Genomic DNA, 18,875 nt, shown 5'->3' on the forward strand with positions numbered 1-18,875 from the left:
ACAAAGGCGGCTCCCTCCTAAAACTATGCCTACGATCCTACTGTGGACAGAAAACAAAATCTACTCATTTTTATTTTCCTCAGAGTATTTTAAACTTTAACAAGTCCACTTTTTGAATTAGGGAAATATTAATATCCCCCCCCCCCAAAATCACGGGGTTTTCAAACTTTTCATTTTGCTTCAAAAGTAATTATACTTTAAAATTCTACCTGGGCATGGAAGAGTGATAAGCTCCTGACTGTGTGTAAAGGGATCAACACTTTCACCAGAAACTGTTTGTGTTCAGCCTTCAATGGTAAAGCAAAGCCATTGATAATACTAGGAAAAGAAAAGAGACAGATTAGCAATGCTACTACAACATACACAAAAGGACAAACTGTTCTTGTGAGACTGGTTATATCTTAATCCATTTAAATTTATTCAAAAACATAACCAAAGCCTTCCCCAATAGCATTCAAGGTTTCATAAGTTACTTCAAAGGGTGAACTGAAGTGGAAGGAGTTTAAGATAAGTACATTTGTTTATGATCACCCAAGGAAGGCTCCTGTGCATTTAAAACTAGTAAGATCATCCCCAAAACATTTATATCGAGAACCTTTATTTTTCCTTTCTTCCTTTTCTCCATACAATTGCCTGCCTTGCTCACTTCCTCCTGCCCAGTCCTGGGAAGTCACTGAGAGAAACACAAGTGACCTGACCCTCTTTTCTCCTTGTGTTAGGAGGAAAGACTAAGTGGTCACTGTTCAGCTATGCCAGCCTCCCTTGTGTGTAGAACCCTACATGACAGCTGTCTCTATCCAATTTATTCTGTGAGCCAAGCCGCAGCTGTTCTAGAACTACACCGGGGTACATGGTTCTGTTGAAAATGGTAATCTTATTGACTTATTATAAACTTGTTTTCAACAGGTACAGCAACAGACAGGGTGGTCTGGAAACTAGGCTTAGGCAAGCAAGACAGCTTGGTGTAACTGGCCTAATCACCACTGAGGCACCGTGTCTGTAGTAATGAATGAACTGTTAGTTCTTCCAGTCATTCCAGTGGAATTAGCCACATGTAATTGTGGAGCAAGGGGAACAGGATATTGCACCTTGTAGAGTCAGTTGGGAAACACGCTAAGCACAAATGAGACAGATCTAGGTCAGCATCTCATTGTGCCCCCTGAATGACACTCATCTGAGGTTAGCGATTACATAGAAAGTGCCTACCTTCCTAATATTTCCAACAGTTCAGCTACGCCATTGAAGTGTTCTGTTTCATAAACAAACCTTAAAAGACAAAAAGGGAAGCGAAGGAAGGGCAGAAAGAGGGGAGGGAGGGAAGAAGGGAGGGAAGGAGGGAAGAAGGGAAGAAAGAAGGGATGGAGGGAGGGAGGGATGTGGGGGTGGACTAAAGTCAGTACACCACGTTCACATATTGGAGATTTACTTAATACTTCTAAAACAAGGTCAACTTTGCTTCTCCTGCACCCCCACCCTCCACTTACCTTAGAAAAATATTGTTAATCTGTTTTCGGATAAATGCTCTAAGACCAAGAAACTTGCCATAAATTCTGTGTAAGACTGTCTTTAAGTAGTCCCGTTCCCGAGGGTCTTCACTGTCAAATAGCTCCAGCAGCTGTTATAAAGGAAAGACAGAATAGCTATCAAAGGAAGTTTCAGGGGAAGAATTTAGGAAAGCTACTAGTCATAGTTAAAAGCTTTCTCTCTCTCCCTTTCTCAAAGTTACTGAGTATCTATGTGAGCCAGGCACAGAGCTAGTCAGTGGGAAAGGGCTTCTCAGTGAGTGGTGCTGCCACAGCTGGATATGTACACACGAAAGAACACAGCGGTACCCTCCCCATCTCACACCACATACGCAGCCTTGCTCCAGATGGAGAATCAACCTAAAGGTAAGAGGTGAACTATTAAACAGAAGAAAATATATGAATAAATCTTCATAATCCTAGACCAAATGACTTCTAAAACTATGACACACAAAGTAGGAGTAACAAAAGGGAAAAAACTAGACTTCAAATTAAAACATTTCTGCTTCAAAGAACATCATTAAAAAAGTGAAAAGTCCCTTAGAATGGGAGAAAATATTTGCAAACTTTATCTGATAAGACTACTATCCACAATATATTATGAATTCTTAAAGCTCAACAAGAAAAAGACAAATAATTTAGAAATGGACACAGTATTTTCTGAAGAGATGTAACCCAAAGAAGGTATATAAATGGCTAATAAATGAAAATAAATGCAATTTCACTATTTACAGAAATACAAATCAAAACAATAAGAACCCACCAACAATGTAATGTCTAGGGCCAGGGATTTAGCTCAGTGGTTCTGGCGCCTGCCTTGCAAGTGCAAGGTCTGGAGTTCGATCCCCAGTGCCCCCAAAAATAGAGAACAATGTAATGTCTATAATTAAAAGAAGGCATAATAAAAAGTGTTGCTGAGGATGTGACAGAATTAGAACCCTTATATATTCTGGGAAGGAATATAAAATGCTGCAGCCACTTTGGGAAATTGTTTGGTGTGGGGGCGTTGGGCAGAAGGGTGTGATGAGCTGGATATGCTGAGCTGAGGGACTTTTGGAGCCACACGCCTGAAACTCCTAGAATGCATGGTTAGAGACAAAAAGAGCCTACAGGGCCACAGTCCAAGTAGGATCAAACACACTGCCCTAAGGAATGAGCACTCTGGCCCTTACCCCCGGCCCATACTCCAATTTATTAACTACACTGGTCCTAAGGTCAGTCATGTATCAGACCTCCCTAACCTTCCCATGCTTTCCTGTCCCCTACATGAATTCCTGCACAGACATTGTCCTGCCTTTGTCCTTTATCCTTGCTTCCTGGTTTTATCAATAAATAGCCACAGAGGCTTCCGTTTTTGGCTGTCTTTATGAGACTCTCTCACGCTGAGAGGTCTCAGTTAAAGGCAGCTCCTCTGGCCCTCTTGGAGTCTGGATTGGACCCAGACTCCGAATAAAGTTTCATCCTTTACGCCATGCCATGACTGCTAACTATGACAGCTTGGCAGTTCCTCAGAACTTCCAGTTACTTATGACTAAACAATTCCATTCCCAGGGATACAAACAAAAGCACTGAAATCACATAACCATAAAAAAGTTTGTACACAAGTAATCATAGTAGCAATATTCGAAAGAGTAAAAACTGAAACAATCTAAGTGGCATCAACTGATGAAAAGATAAGACAAAATGTGATTAAAAATATAATACTGGGCCAGGGATTTAGCTCAGTGGTTCTGCCGCCTGCCTTGCAAGCGTAAGGACCCAAGTTCGATCCCCGGTACCAAAATAATAATAATAATAATAATAATAATAATAATAATAATAGTAATATTCAGCCATAAAATAAAATGTAGTATGCATCACTGTATTACTTCAACATTGATGGACTTTTCCAAGCATCATGTTAACTGAAAGAAACCAATCACAAAAGATTATAGGGGCTGGAGATTTGGCTCAGTGGCACCATGCCTGTCTTGCAAGCACAAGGTCGTGAGTTTGATCCCCAGTACTCCCCACCAAAAAAAGATTATATAATGTATGGTTTCATTTAAATGCAACATTCAGAATTGGAGAATCCATAGAGGCAGAAGTAGAGTGAGGAGTGACTAAAATGGGCATGGGAGTCTTTGAGGATAATATAATGTTCTGCAATTATATGGTTATGATGGTTGCTCAGCTCTGTAAACATTTTTTTAACACACTGAAATGCAAATTTTAAGTGATTTTATGGTATATAAATTGTAAATTCTTCATCATAAATAGACTGCACAACTCAACACCCCTCCAGGTGAGCAAGCAGGTCCACACCGGTCACACAGCACCCCAACACAAGGGCATGATGGTCCTATGACTCCAAGCCAGCTCTGTTTATGTCCCATGGCACAGGGCAACAGAGGTCAGGACCAACAAAACGACCTGATCCTGAATGAGGACAGGACCCAGGGAGAGAAGGGAGCAACCAGACCCCACGACTGTCCCTTCTACCAAGGGGAAGGGACGAATGGTAACCACAGTCTGGGGTGAATGCACAGGGGGCCTCTGGTGCAGGGGAGTGTACCTCAAAAACCCAGAGGCTATAAAGGTAGGCAGAGAAAAATAGTGATTGGCTATATCCCAAGACTGCAGATCTTGGAAAGAACCACTCATTCAAAACCACATGCACTTTTTCTTTGACTAAATCTTTCTTTGATTTTTCTGTATTTTATTATTTTTATCTTTCCTTCATCAGGTTTTTGTGAGGCTTGGGATTTTTTTCTCCTCTTTTACTTTCTTTTCTCTCCTTTTCTCTTTTTCTTGTTGCAACTTTTCTTTTCTTCCATATCCTGTACCTTGCTATTTTTTAATCTTTTTCTTGTTCCTTCTTTCCTGTGCCAGTCTGCTAACATTATTAATTTCCTTTTACTCATCCATAGGATCCCCATCTCACTCTTTTCTCCTACTTCTCATATCCCATTAAGTTTTCAAATTTTGTTTTCATTCTCCAGTTCTCTATCCACTCTACCTTTACTAGTATAACTGCTAAGCTGTATGAACCTTTAGATAGCTAGTTAATTTTACACTACTGTTTTCGAATACTGTGATAATGCTAGAAGAGGCAAAGCTGTTTCATTTAGTAGATATTTACTGTATGTAGGTCAAAAGTGGATCCATGTTTGGTTCTTCTTACTATAATTACAGATCTCTTTTCTATGGTTAAGGGTCACATTATTGGTCCACAGGATCAGTCAATATTCAGTTTCTATTTGACACTATAATTGATGCTAATTTTACTGCTATAGCCAAGGTGACAGCTGCTGCTTTTAATTGGTTTTATTTGGATGTCAATATCTCAATTGCCATGAGGTAATTAATAATACTGTGGCCCAAACACCTTCAGTGGAAGAAAGATGGCCTCTTTAATAAATGATGCCAGTGCCCGGGATTTAGCTCAGTGGTTCTGCCACCTGACTCGCAAGCACAAGGACCCAAGTTCGATCCCCAGTACCAAAATCAAAACAAACAACAAAAAAAAAACAGTTCAAGGCCAGCCTGAACTACATAGTAATAAATGATACTGGAAAAACTGGCTTTCCATGAGCCAAAGATTGAAACTAGACCCATATCTTTCACCATGCACTAACCTAAAACTGAAATGGATCAATAATCTAAATATTGAAACAGAAACACTAAATCTGCTGGAAGAGAGAATAGGTAGAATGCTTGAGGACATAGGAGTAGGCAAAGACTTCATGAACAAAACCCAGACCGCCCCAGACCGCATGGGAAATACTGCAAAGAATCAACAACTGGGACTTCATCTTATTAAAAAGCTTTTGCACAGCAAGAGAAACCACAAACAGAGCTAAGAGACAACCCACAGAGTGGGGGAAAATTTTTACCAGCTACTTAGATAAAGGACTATTATCTATAATATATAAAGAACTCAAAAAAAATCAGACCATCCAAATTTAAAGATCCAATGCAAAAATGGGATCTAAAATAAAAAAGATACTTCTCAGATGAAGAATTAGAAATGGCAAATATATGAAAAAATGTTCAACATCACTGGTCATTCATGAAATGCAAATTAAAACAATACTGAGATTCCACCTTACTCCAGAAAGAATGGCTGCAATCAAGAAATCAACCAATAACAAATGCTGGAGGGGCTGTGGGGAAAAAGGAATCTTTATCTTTCTCCATTGTTGGTGGGAGTATAGACTGGTACAATCACTGTGGAAATCAGTGTGGAGATTTCTCAAAAAACTAAAACTAGAGGCTCCATTTGACCCATGTATACCTCTTCTTGGCATCTTCCTGAAAGAATTAAAAGTATCATACCACATCGATATATGCACACCCATGTTTATAGCAGCAGTTTGTAATAGCTAAATCTTGGAAACAGCCCAAATGCCCATCAACTGGTGAGTGGATAAAGAAGCTGTGGTTTCTTAATACAATGGAGTATTACTCTGCCATAAAAAAAGGACGGGCTTCAAACATTTCTAGCTAAATGGATGGACCTTGAGACCATACTCTTAAGTGAAATAAATCAGACACATGTGTTTAAATACCACATTGTTTCTCTGGTGTGAGAAACCAAAAGTGGAAATAAACTGAAAAATATAATGGATGTTGGGAAATGGGAAGAAAGTGTTCAAATGGGGAGGGGAGCAAGGGAGAAGGGAGAGAGGAAGGAAGGGACAAGAAAAAAGTGAAAATAGAAGGAAAAAAATGGAAACAAAGCTTTTGTACATGGAGGGAGGGGGCTTGAAGAGGGTGGAATAAAATAAAACAAAATTTATTTTAAAAAATAATACTGTGGGCCAGGGATTTAGCTCAGTGGTGCTATCGCTTGCCTTGCAACCGCAAGCTCCCAAGTTTGATCCCCAGTACCAAAAAAAAATAATAATAATAATAATAATAATAGTAATAATAATACTGTGACCCATTTCTAGAGAACTGGGTATTGAGGCAAATATGCTCCCATCCCAAGTAAAAGAAGGTGGCTGGATCCTGGGAGAGATGCAAAAGTCAATAGGTTACCATGCCCAAAGGACACCACTGAAAACTAGACATTAATTAAAGAGGTTTCAATACAAGAAAGAAAGCTTTCCACTGAAAGCCTTGACACAAACAATCGAACAAGAAAACAAACTAGAAACATGAGAAGACAAACTAGAAATATGAGAAGACAAGATAACAAATGCTTCCAGAAACTCCCAACTCCCCCAAAGCTGAGATCCATGGGGCATGAAAGGGGAGAAAACCAAAAGCCACATACTCGAAATTATTTAAAATGATATGAGGGGATATAACAAAACAAATCAGTAAGGTACTGGTAAGCTCACAGGAAATGTAAGTAAACAAATATTGGGCCAATTAAGCAAAGCAATTAGCAAATCTACAGAGGTCACTAATAAAAAGCTAACAAAACTCAACAAAATGATGCAAAACATGAATGACCAACCAGTATAGAAAAGAATTAGAATCCATAAAAAAGCTCCACATAGAAATTGAGGAGATAAAAATTCTATGGAAAGTATGGGTAGGAGAAGTGACCTATTCATGAGGACAGATCGAGAAGACAAGGCTACTGTTGGCAACCAATCAATAAGAAATACCTTAAAAACAGCAAGACAACAAAAAAAGGATCCAAAAGCTCCTAGATGATGCAAAAGACTAACGTAAGATTAACTGGAATTCATGAAAAAGCAGAAGACAGAAGTGACATAAAAAATATTCACTGAAGTAACAGCAGAAAATATTACAAATAAGGGAAAGAATTTAACATACAAGTGAGGATATAGAAACCCAAACAGCAATGATCAAAGAACCTCTCCATGACACATCATAGTCAAAATCTCAGATGTCAAACACAAGAACAGAATCTAAAAGTGGCTAGAGAAAAGCAACGAATCACTTATAAGGTGATAACACTGTAGCCCAGTGGTGCAAACCTATGGCAGGCACGCTGCAGTGCGCACATGAGCCAAGTTGCCCCACCAGCCAAGCATGGATAACAGCACACACAGGGGCTATGCGCATGCTCAGAAAGGAGTAGCAGCGCCAGGCGACTCATCCAAGCTTTCACACAGCTCGTCCATGCACTGCCAAGGATAAGTAAAGTGGACCCATGACTTACAAATTCAATTCATTCCCAAAGGCTGGTTGTAACTCAAGTTGGTCAACTGCCTTTGCAGACTCTCTCCTATATAATTTTAGGCCACACTTTCTTCCAGACAGATCTCAGTGTCCTCTGAGAGACACTGGCCCAGGATTTCTCAAGCCCACACAGGAAAGCATGTGGTAGTGTTCCTTCCAGAGCTCTTCAAGGGTTAAATGTGTATCTAAGACCATCTGGAAGCATAAGCAGCTGCCATTCGGGTCATAACTTGAGACTTTGGTAATAAGTTAAAGCTAAAATTCTGGTCATAACCCAAGTTGTTTGTAGGTCGGACCAGTCTTAACTCTGGGTCTACTGTATATATTTGCTTGGACTGGCTGTCAGTTTTAATACATTTGTTTTTATTAACATAAGATTTTAGCTTCGAGTTTCTTAAGGAAAAATTGAAATGTAGCATCTAAGAGTTAGCTGAAAGCTATTGTAATTAAGAGACTGAGACTGATTTGCTGTCGTGCTGTCCCTGGCAGGTTTGAGCCTGCAGCATCATATGCAGCTGGTAAGAATTCATGCAAACAAGAGCAAGGGTATCTGCGTGGCTTGGACGGATATGAGTGCAGCAGAAGCCCCACAAGGCAGGAAGTGCACTCAGATGCTGTTTTCATAGCAGGCCAACAGCTGGAGGTCACGGCAACACTGCTCCCTGATCAGCACTGCTGATCAGACAATTTAAGAGGAACCCCAGCTGAAAATCACTGATAAAGGCTGTTGATTCAGGGAATATCCAATTCTTTGGTGTTAAAATAGTGTTAGCTATTTTTGGTAGAAGGATACATTTGCATTCGGTAGTCCATTATTTTTTTTTAATTTTGTGTTTTGGTAGACTTCAAGTCTTGAACACCAAAAAAATGAGTACAGTAAAAAAAAAAAGTACAAGTGAAAACAGATAGTGGAAGATCGTTTCAAGAAGCCAGGACAGAGTCACTTGGACTGACAGAATACAATAGGAAACTGTTATTTATTCTGTATATTGAAAGTGTTGTGTGTCACATATCAAGTGTCAGACAGCACTTTGACACCAACCACAAAAGTAAAAGAAGTAAAAAAAGTAAAAGAAGGGTAACATTATGCAACACATCTCTGACATGCCACTCAGTAGAAATACCGTTAGACATTGAGTCCTGTGCATGGCAAGTACTGTCAGTCAGCAGCTCACCACTGACTTACAAGAGGCAGCCTGTTACTCCATGTGCTTGGATGAAAGCATAGACATAAATAATCACGCAACACTAGCAGTGATTCTGTGTTATGCTGGTGGTGACATCATGAGAAAAGAGCTGGTAAAACTGGTATCTTTGCCTGGAAAAACAAGGGATGACATCTACAGTGCTGTGATGGAGGCTTTTTTGCCACAAGACATAAGACCAGCAAAAGTGCTTTAAATAACTAGTGATGGGGAACCTTGCATGGTGAGGGCAACATCTGGTTTCATACAGTTCTTTGTTAAAGAAGCAAAACGTCCAGTCATTCAGTTTCATTGTGTTAAACACCAAGAAGCTCTCTGTGCTAGGGAAAGCAGAAAAAAATTAGGCAATATTTCCTAAATTCACAAAAATGCCAAATTATATCATGGCTTGTCCTCAATTTTTGACAATTACAAGAACTTCTTGATGAGGTTCAGGCTCAGTATCATGCTTTACTGATGTACACTAACGTCCAGTTGCTGAGCAAAGGACAAGTCCTAGAGACCTCTGTAGCCTGGTTGAATGAAATTAGGCTGTTTATGAATGAAAAGGGGCAGGAATATCCACGGTTCACTGATATGACCTGCTTTAACAATCTCATGTTTTTTACAGATTTTACACTGCACGTCAATGTACTGAACAAAAAACTACAAGGTTTAGGGAAAACAGAAAGGATGTTTTGTGACATCAAAACATTTGAGAGAAATCTGCATGTTTTTGAAAGAGACCTTGAAAATGGATAGCTGAAATATTTTCCACATCTAGAAATGCTTCATGAAAATTGTACAACATTTGCAGACAACCCTACAAGCCATCAGGAAATCTACAAGGAATTTTCTAGCATTATAGAAGCTATACAAGGAACATATTTAACCCAAAGAGAAAGACAAGGACTAAAAATCAAAGGGTGAAAAAAAAAATCAAAGGGTGGAAAACACTATTTCATGCACTTGGAACCAAAGACAAGCAGGAGTAGTTATCCTGTTTTCAAAAAAAGTAGACTTTAAACCAAAGCTTATCAGAAGAAGCAAAGGCTTCTATATATTGGTTAAGGGAACAATTCAACAGAAAGAGATAGCAATTATAAACATATATGCAACAACAGCACACCCAACTTCATAAAACAAACACTGCTGGACATAAAAGATTAGATAAACATGAATACATCTATAGTGAGGGAACTCAATACACTGCTACCAGAAATAGATGGATCACCTAGATCAAAAAAAAAACAAAAAAACCCAAAAAATATCAGAATTGAACCAATCCTTTGAAAAAAATGGACTTAAGTATCTACAGTATTCTGCCCAACAGAAAAAAAAAAACTCTTCTCTTTAGCCCGAGGAACTTTTTTCCCCAAAATAGGCCACATCCTAGACAATAAAGCATGCATATTATCAAATTACAGTGCATAGAAACTGGAACTTAATAGCAAAGTCAACTTCAGAAATTATGCAAACACATGGAAATTAAGCAATACACTCTTGAATAATCAACAGATCACAGAAGAAATGAAGGAAAAAATAGGACACTTTCTGGAGGAAGTTAATAGCTATGAATCCCCACATCAGAAAAACACAGCAAGTCCAAATAAGTAACCTAACAATGTACCATCTCAAGGTCTTAGAAAAATAAGAACAGTCCAAATCAAAAGCTAGTATAAGGAAGGAAATTAAAGATCAGAGCAGGAATCAATGAAATGAAGACCAAAAAATAAAAATCAATAAATTAAAGATCTGGTTCTTTGAAAGAATAAACAAAACAGACAACCATTAGCCAATCTTACCAAAAAAAGAAAACATTCAAATCAATACAATTAGAATCGAAAAAGGTAGCCAAACATGGTGGCACACACTTGTAATCCTAGCACTCGGAAGGCTGAGACAGGAAGATCACCATGCATTTGAGGCCAGCCTGGGCTACACTGTGAATTCAAGGCCAGGCTAGACTATATAGTAAGATGCTATCTTTAAAAAAAAAAAGAGTGAAGTCACAATGGACACCACCAAAATCTGGAAGATTATTAGCAACTATTTCACAAATCTGTATGCCAATAAATTGGAGAACTCAGAAGAAATGGATAGATTCTTAGACACATATGAATTTCCAAAAGTGAACCAAGATTTAAAAACCCTAACCCATCCATGAACTGGTAATGGCAGCAATAAAAATTTTAAAACTACCAACTAAAATAATAAGCCCAGGTCCTGACTAATTCACTAATTTTACAGAACTGCAGGGAAAATCTAACACCAATACTCCTCAAACTTTTTAATGAAATCAAAAGGAAAGGAGTACTCTCCAAAGTTATTCCTAGAGGTGACCATTATCCTGATTCCAAAACCAGATAATGAGCCAACTACAAAAGAGAGCTACTGGTCAATTTCTTTAATGAACACGGACACAAAATTTCTCAACAAGATACTGCCAAAGAGAATGCAATAAATCATCAAAAAGATCACACATCATGACCAAGCAGGCTTCATCTTAGGTATGTAAAAATGGCTCAACACCTGCAAATCAATAAATGTAATCCATCCTATAAATAGAAGCAAGGGCAAAAAGAAGTCAACAGACACAGGATTAGCCTTTGGCAAAATCTAACATCCTTTCATGTTAAAAACACTGAAGAAAGTAAGTGAAGGACCTTATCTCAATCCGATAAAAGCCATTTATGACAAATCTACCACCATATCACATTAAATGGAGAAAACCAGAAAGCTTTTCCTCCAAAATCAGAAACAGGACAAGGTATCCCCTGTCACTTTTGTTCAATACAGTACTCAAAACATTAGCAAGAGCTATTAGACAAAAAAAGGGAAATAAAAGGGATCTGTATAGGGAAGAAAGAAGTCAAATTAACATTATTTACAATGACATGATCCTCTACATAGGAGACCCATAAAAATCTACCAAAAGCCTCTTCAAATTAATAACTATATTCAGTAATGTAGAGGATAAAAATCAACACATAAAAAGTCAGTAGCATTCCTATACACTAATAACGAAGGCACTGAAAAAGAAATCAGAAAAGAAATACCACTCATAATAACATTAAAAATAAATACTTGGAAATTAACCTAATAAAGGAAGCGAAGGACCTCTACAATGAAAACTAAAGCACTCTGAATAAGGAAATCAAAGAGGATATCACAAAATGGAAAAGATATCCCCTTTTCCTGGATAGGCAGAATCCATACAGTCAAAAAAACAAAAAATGGTCATACTTCCAAAACTGATATATAGATGTAATGCAATCCCTATCAAAATTCCAATACCATTCTTCACAGAACTAGGGGGAAAAAACCCTAAAATTCACATGGAACCAAAAGAGACCCAGAATACCAAAAACAATCCTGGGTAAAATAATAATATAATATAATATGATAGCGGCACAAAAACAGACATGTGGATCAATGGAACAGACTAGAAGAAGCAGAAACAACCCCAAGCACATTCAACTATTTTATCTTTGACAAAGGGGCCAACAACATACACTGAAGGAAAGATAGCTTCTTTAATAAATAGTGTTGGGAACACTAGCTATCCATATGCAAAAGATTCAATCTAGACACATTATTTCTCGCCATGTACTAAACTAAAATCAAAATGGATCAAAGACCTAAATGTTAAAACAGAAATATTTAACCTGCCAGAAGCTAAAATAGGTATAGACAAGTGGTTTCTAAACAGAACCTCAGTTTGTGCAGAAAATATAGTGAGAATCAATGAATAGGATCATATAAATCAAAAAAACTTCTGCACAGCAAAAGAAATAACCAACAAAGTAAAAAGATATCCTACAGAATGGGAAACAATTTTTGCCAGCTATTCTTCAGACCCAAGACTAATATCCAGAATATATAAAGACCTCAAAAAAGTTGGACCTCCTAAAAGACCCAATATCAGAAAATGGACACATGCTTCACAGAAGACAAAGTACAATTGGACAAGAAATACATTAAGAAATGCTCAACACACTGAGAATCCACCTTACTCCAGAAAGAATGGCCATCATCAAGAAATGAAATAACAACAAATGCAGGTGAGGCTGCGGGGCGGCGGGGGGCGGGGGGGGGCCCACATCCTTCTTCACGGCTGCTGGGAATGTAAACTAGGACAACCACTACGGCAATCAGTACGGAGATTCCTCAAAAAACTCAACCTAGAAATTCCATTGATTCAGCTATTCCCCTTCTGGGTATCTTTCCAAAAGAGTTAAAGACATCATGTTACAGTGAGACAGACACACTCATATTTATAGCCGCACAACTCGTAATAGCTAGGTCTTGGAAGCAGCCTATATGTCCATCAACAGATAAATGGATAAAGAAAATGTGGCATTTATATACAATAGAGTACTACTCTGCCATAAAGAAAGATAAACAAGTCATTAGTAGGAAAACGGATGCATCTTGAGACCATAATGTTAAGTGAAATAAACTAGACACACAAGCTTAAATACTGTATGGTTTCTCTTATATGAGAAACCCAAATTATAGCTAAAGAACAAAACAGAAGATTGATAAAAAGTATGGAGCTAGATCTTTCTCAAATGAAAAGGGATCAAGAGAGGGAGGGAGGTGGGAAAGGAGGTGAAAAAAAGGAGTTAAGATGTGTTACGTACATGTACCAACTCCCACAAGGAACCCACACATTGTATACCACAAACTCGTACTAATAAAAAATTAGTATAACTCAATAAATCTGGAACTTTTTTTGAATGACAATAGGTAAGTTCCTCTGGCTGAAAACAAACTTAGAAACTGGTCTGAATTTTACTCAGTTTTTTAATACATTCATCATCGTTGCAATAAAGTAAAACTAATGTCTTTTTACCAAAACATTTCAAAGGTACATAGACGGCACACAAATGAAAGCAGACTACCACCATTATTTTAAAAGGTATCAAAGTATCTATAAGCATGACTTTAAGTGATTAAGAGATGAGACTGAGCCTGACGGCAGGAGCACCATTCTGTGCGCAACGATCAAATGAATGTGCTTTTGTTTGTTGCTTTTCTTTGAATGAAGGAGCTGTGAACAAATGACATTTCAAACATGGCAGAAAACACAAACTGAAGGATAGTTTCTAAAAATGGGCAGTGAAACAGGACACAAATTTTGACTTCACAATGCCATCCATCCTCCCATCCATCCAACCAACTGTTCCAAAGATGAGTCATTTTGAATAAATATTTATCGTGTATCTACTGAGAGACTGCGGCAAGGTGCCAGGGATACAATGATAAGCAAGACAGACACAATCTGCTTGCACAGAACTTCATCTAACTGGGGGACACAGGTGAGGAACAGCTTAAGTGGTCCAGAATGGGTATGAATACACACCAGACCTGTCCACTCTCTATGGAAGAAGAAGAAGTGCAGTGACAGGGAAGGCTTACAGAGGAAATGATACCCAGCCCAGCCCACAAAGGAAGAGGGATATGGGGGTCAAAGGGCACTAGCTATAATCACTACAATGAACTACTTGACACAGGCTACCGTTTACTTTTACTTGGCTCAAGGTCCAAAGGCATAGCACAGGCTCAAGTGCGCGGACCATCCCAGACTGTGTCACCTCACCAGGTCAGCGGTGTGGGCGCAAGCAAGTGAGGACATCTCCAGCCAGGAGCAGAGAGGAACAGACATGTTCCACAAGCCCTTCCAAGAGCACACTCCAAGCCCAAATAACCCAAGGGCAGGCCACTAGGTCCCACCTCTGCAAGGGTCTGCAGCACTTCCCCATACCACTGCCCTGGGTACTAAGCGTCCAATTCCAATGGACCCTGGGGGACACTCTGTCCACACACAAACCATGGAAGTGTTCATGTCAGACTCCATTGTGCATGCCCATATTAACAGCCTATCTGAACAGAACATGCTGTTAACAACACCTGTCATCTCTCTGCCTACTTAGCAATGAAATAAATAAATATATATGTTAAGGTCTTTCCACATGCCAGGGATCGTCCTTGCTGGGTACAATGTCAAACAAACCTGGAGATCATTAGAGGAGGAAATGAGCAAGTTACCAATTTAGTTTTATAGGGACACATTCTATCTGCAAGAGAAAGGCATGTGGCCCTAATAGGCAAAAAAGAAGAGGAAGAACAGGAGGAAGGTGAAGAGGGGGTGGAGAGGGAGGAGTCGGAGGAGGGGGAGGGGGAAGTCCCAGATGGACTCAATATCTCTTTATCTATGGTTTGCTTAAAATGATGTACCAAAAATAAATAAATAAATAAATAAATAAATAATAAATAAATAAAAATGATGTACCAAATGCACCCATTCCATTCATTGTTAATGTAAATAATTAAGCTTTTAAGTTCTAACTTTTAATTTGGCTTCTATATTTTAAGTGTTACAACGAGGCTTAATGAGTAATTTGCAACCAACATAAGAACTTTGAGGAGTTATAGTGTTAGCAAAACTTGAATCAATTATGCTATGTACTGTAAAGAGTTAAATGGACATATAATTAAACAAAAATTTATTTGGTAAATTATTTAGTACTAAAGTTTTCATAGGTTCTCAAGCCTCTAACTTTAGTCATTTGCAAAGCCACAAAGATTAAGTGCATCATGTTCTTCTAGAAAGAGCTGAACTGCAATACTGAACTACTTTCTGCTGCTCTAGAGAACACACATTTGACGAATGTATGATATATAAGACAGAAGAAAAAATATAATAGTATACAGTCAAAAGGGAAAGCAGAATGAGCTCTGATTTCCAACAGGGGTCTGGGGGGTAACACAGCATCTATAAATGCCAAGGTAGGCTGTGCCATCTACAATGTAACAGGCAACTTGTTGAAGAAAAGCTAGAGCACTTCCAATGTGATTACAGCACAAAGATAGACCTGTCAACATGCTGGCTCCAAGGGTTAAAAAACCAGCTTTCCTAAGCTAACAGGGATAAACTGCACAGTGATTTAGCCACAGAACCCTTCTTTGAACTTCACAGTAAATCTACAGTGAAACAAGGAGGGGAGTAAGGGTCTTCCATTTAGACATGGGGGATTGAACCTCTTGTCTTCATAAAACCTCCCTGAAATGACAATGAAGTTCTAAAAATGGAAAGAATCCAAGAGCAGAAAGGACTGGAGAGCAGATCAGATATATTTGTAGATTTGTCAAAAATGAGGAGTGGATGGCCAGAGGTAACTATCTTACATTTCTTCTTTCTCCATTCTGAATGTTTTTCTATTCTGCCAACAGGAAGGAAGCCAACAAGAAGCATGCGCATTCACAGCATAGAACAAAATATAACCAAAGATGGAAATCAGATACAGAAAAAAAAGAAGACAAGAAAACTAGAGGATCAATCCAGAAGTTCCAATACATGAATTAGAGGTAAAACAGAGACTTAGAGACCCAAAAACAGAAAATGAAGAAAATAAAATAATGTGAGGAAGAGTTCAATTCAATGTAATATTCCAGGAAAAAAAAATACATGAAATTTCAATATGAATATTGCCTATTCAGTGCTGTGGACATAAATGAACAAAAATCCACATTAAGGTACATCACTATGAAGTTTCTGGAGTTAGAACAGAAATATCTCAAAAGCTTACAGAGAAAAGAGGTCACTGTAAGGGACAAAGCATTCTGCTGGTAAAGGCCTCCTCAATGCCAGCAGTGGAAGTGAGAAGTGAAGGACCAATGCCTTCAACAGCTCAAAGGAAATGAATGAAGAAAACGATACATAAGTTTACATCTAGCGAAAATGTCAATCAAGTATGTAGGTAGAATGAAGGTGATTTTAGACAAGCAATCTCAAAATATTTGCATCTCATTCATGTTTACTTAGGAAGTATCTAAAGGATTTACTCCACCAAAATGAAGGAGAAGTTAAGCAAGAAAGATAGGGCCCAGAAGAGAAAGGGAAGTCTCAAGATGACCATTTGCATATAGCCTGACATCTCCAGTGTCAATTAAAGTGGGACCAGGGCTCCAGAAAGGAAGCCTCCAAGAAGAGGGAGAAAAACCAAAAAAAAGCAACTGAGAGATAAGCTGATGTAAGGGCCACACCAAGAACTCCATGACAATCTTCAAGAATTAGAGGATTAACTGGTGGCCAAGACGCAGGAAAGCAAGCAAAGTGGACAGTCATACTAACATAACCAATAAACTTTGAGTTAAATTTTGTGAAGCAACTACACTGGATATGGAGGGGGAAAATACAGAAGCAGATTTATAATGGTTTATAACAGGAAGCCAATAAATAGATAAAATCTAAAATGAAAAATCAAATAATAGCAGTACTATTTTGAAAGATGGAAATAAGTACACAGAAACATCCAGAAGATCTGAATGTGGTTACCTCCAGGGAACAGGACTCAGATTGAGGAAGGATGAAGCAGAAGATTGCCACTTTTCATTATAAACCATATTATTTGAATTTCAAAGTAGACATTATTAATTAAAACTTTTAAAAGTCATTAAAAGACCTCAAGAAAGAACCCAGTTGTCCTCTACTACTATAAAGAAAGAAGTAACTGCCCTGCCCTGTCCCATGTTCAGCAAGATTTTAAAGAATATCAAAAACGGGCCAGGGATTTAGCTCAGTGGTTTCACCACCTGCCTCACAAGCGCAAGGACCGGAGTTCGATCCCTGGTACCAAAAAAAAAAAGAATATCAAAAACCTTAGCTAAGTGTGATGGTACATGCCTATATCCCCAGTACTCTGGAAGGCTAAGACAAGAGGATCCTATGTTTGAGCTCAGCCCACACAACCTAGAGACTTAGAGACTTGGTCTCAGAACAAAGTTTTTAAAAGGGGAAGAGATAGCTGGGGATGTAGCTCACTGTGAAAGCCCTGGGTTCAATCCCCAGTAACACAATTAAAATAAAACTTCTAGTAGATAATAAAATTGATGTTCTAAATATTTTCATCCAAACTGACACAGTAATAAAATCTCCACATTTCTGCTTTGTTTGCAACATTATTCTACTACCTGAAAACATCTTCCTAAGACCTTTACTTTGGCCAAATAACGCACACAGAGAAAACAGTCCAGAACAAAGAACCAAGATGGCAGCTTCACCTAAATCAATTGCCATTATATATGAGGCAACTGGGCAACCACTGAGACATCACAGTGGGGACAAGAGAGCAAATGGTTCCACTCATAAGTTTCTAGCAATTCTAGCTTCAAGACCCCTATGGAAATTAAGTATAAAAATTGCAAAGGTGTAATATTAACAACTCCACCAAGTCCCATTTTCCTCCTAATTTCAGGCATTCTTTCCAAAAGCTAGAGAAGATGATTTTTTCCTCTTAACCATTCTACTGGATTCAAGAAAACCTCCTGATTTAAAATTTTTAAGACAGGCAATTTGGTCAGTGTTTTAAAAAGAGAGCCATTGCATTAAATAAGTATGCACTGGTATCGCTTCTCAGCCTTTTGGCTAAGATTAACTGCAGGATGCACTGGTGGGATGCAGGCAGGGTCTAGAGACACAACTCATGAGTCCCAGTGCAAAATGGGCATGCAGTGCTCCTTGTTCAGAGAGTATTAAGATTTTCAAGATGGCAACAGCAGAGCATTAAACCAAGCCTGGGGTCTTCCACGAAGAGGGTCCAGTGCAAGCACGCAACTTGTATGCCTGAGGAACCGTCTGTGGATGCCCAGTTCTGGAGGCAAAGCCCTTTGCTAAAGTTTCTAGGTTAAATGTGGGACAGGACAGGATGAGGTGATTTATTGTTAACTGGTAAGAGCTATCTGATAAAATTCTAAGTAGAAAAACATTCTCTGAAGTTTTATTTGCTATAGGCTCTGAGAGAGAAATGTAAACATGTTGACAGACCCAAGGAACTTGTTTGGAAAATGCAGTAGTTCTTTGTATTGGAGCTGAGATTCAAGGTCTCATGGGATTTATTTCAGTTTAGAACTTTAAATTTTTTAACAGCTTGGTTTCTATCTTATCCAATTTGTCTTGAGTTTTTAAAAACACAATAACAAAAGGTCACTTTTAAGGACAGGGTGAATAATTTGCGTAATT

At 38.5% G+C, this 18,875-nt stretch overlaps 1 protein-coding gene across 4 annotated transcripts in view; it reads right to left on the bottom strand.

Annotated features, from left to right (window-relative positions):
- The window catches only part of Ppp2r5e (protein phosphatase 2 regulatory subunit B'epsilon), a 175,673-nt gene that overhangs the window by 22,389 nt on the left and 134,409 nt on the right, over nt 1–18,875 (bottom strand). For all 4 annotated transcript variants that reach the window (XM_004837423.3, XM_004837424.4, XM_087195243.1 and 1 more), the window contains 3 exons: nt 1,485–1,615; nt 1,207–1,266; nt 210–318 (listed from right to left, as the gene is read on the bottom strand). In XM_004837423.3, coding sequence (XP_004837480.1) covers nt 210–318; nt 1,207–1,266; nt 1,485–1,615 — 300 coding nt within the window. The remainder of the gene's footprint in view (nt 1–209; nt 319–1,206; nt 1,267–1,484; nt 1,616–18,875) is intronic.

Source organism: Heterocephalus glaber, unplaced genomic scaffold (assembly GCF_053883595.1).
Source record: "Heterocephalus glaber isolate CG9 unplaced genomic scaffold, H.glaber_assembly_v1.0 deba00001608, whole genome shotgun sequence".
NCBI lineage: Eukaryota > Metazoa > Chordata > Mammalia > Rodentia > Bathyergidae > Heterocephalus > Heterocephalus glaber.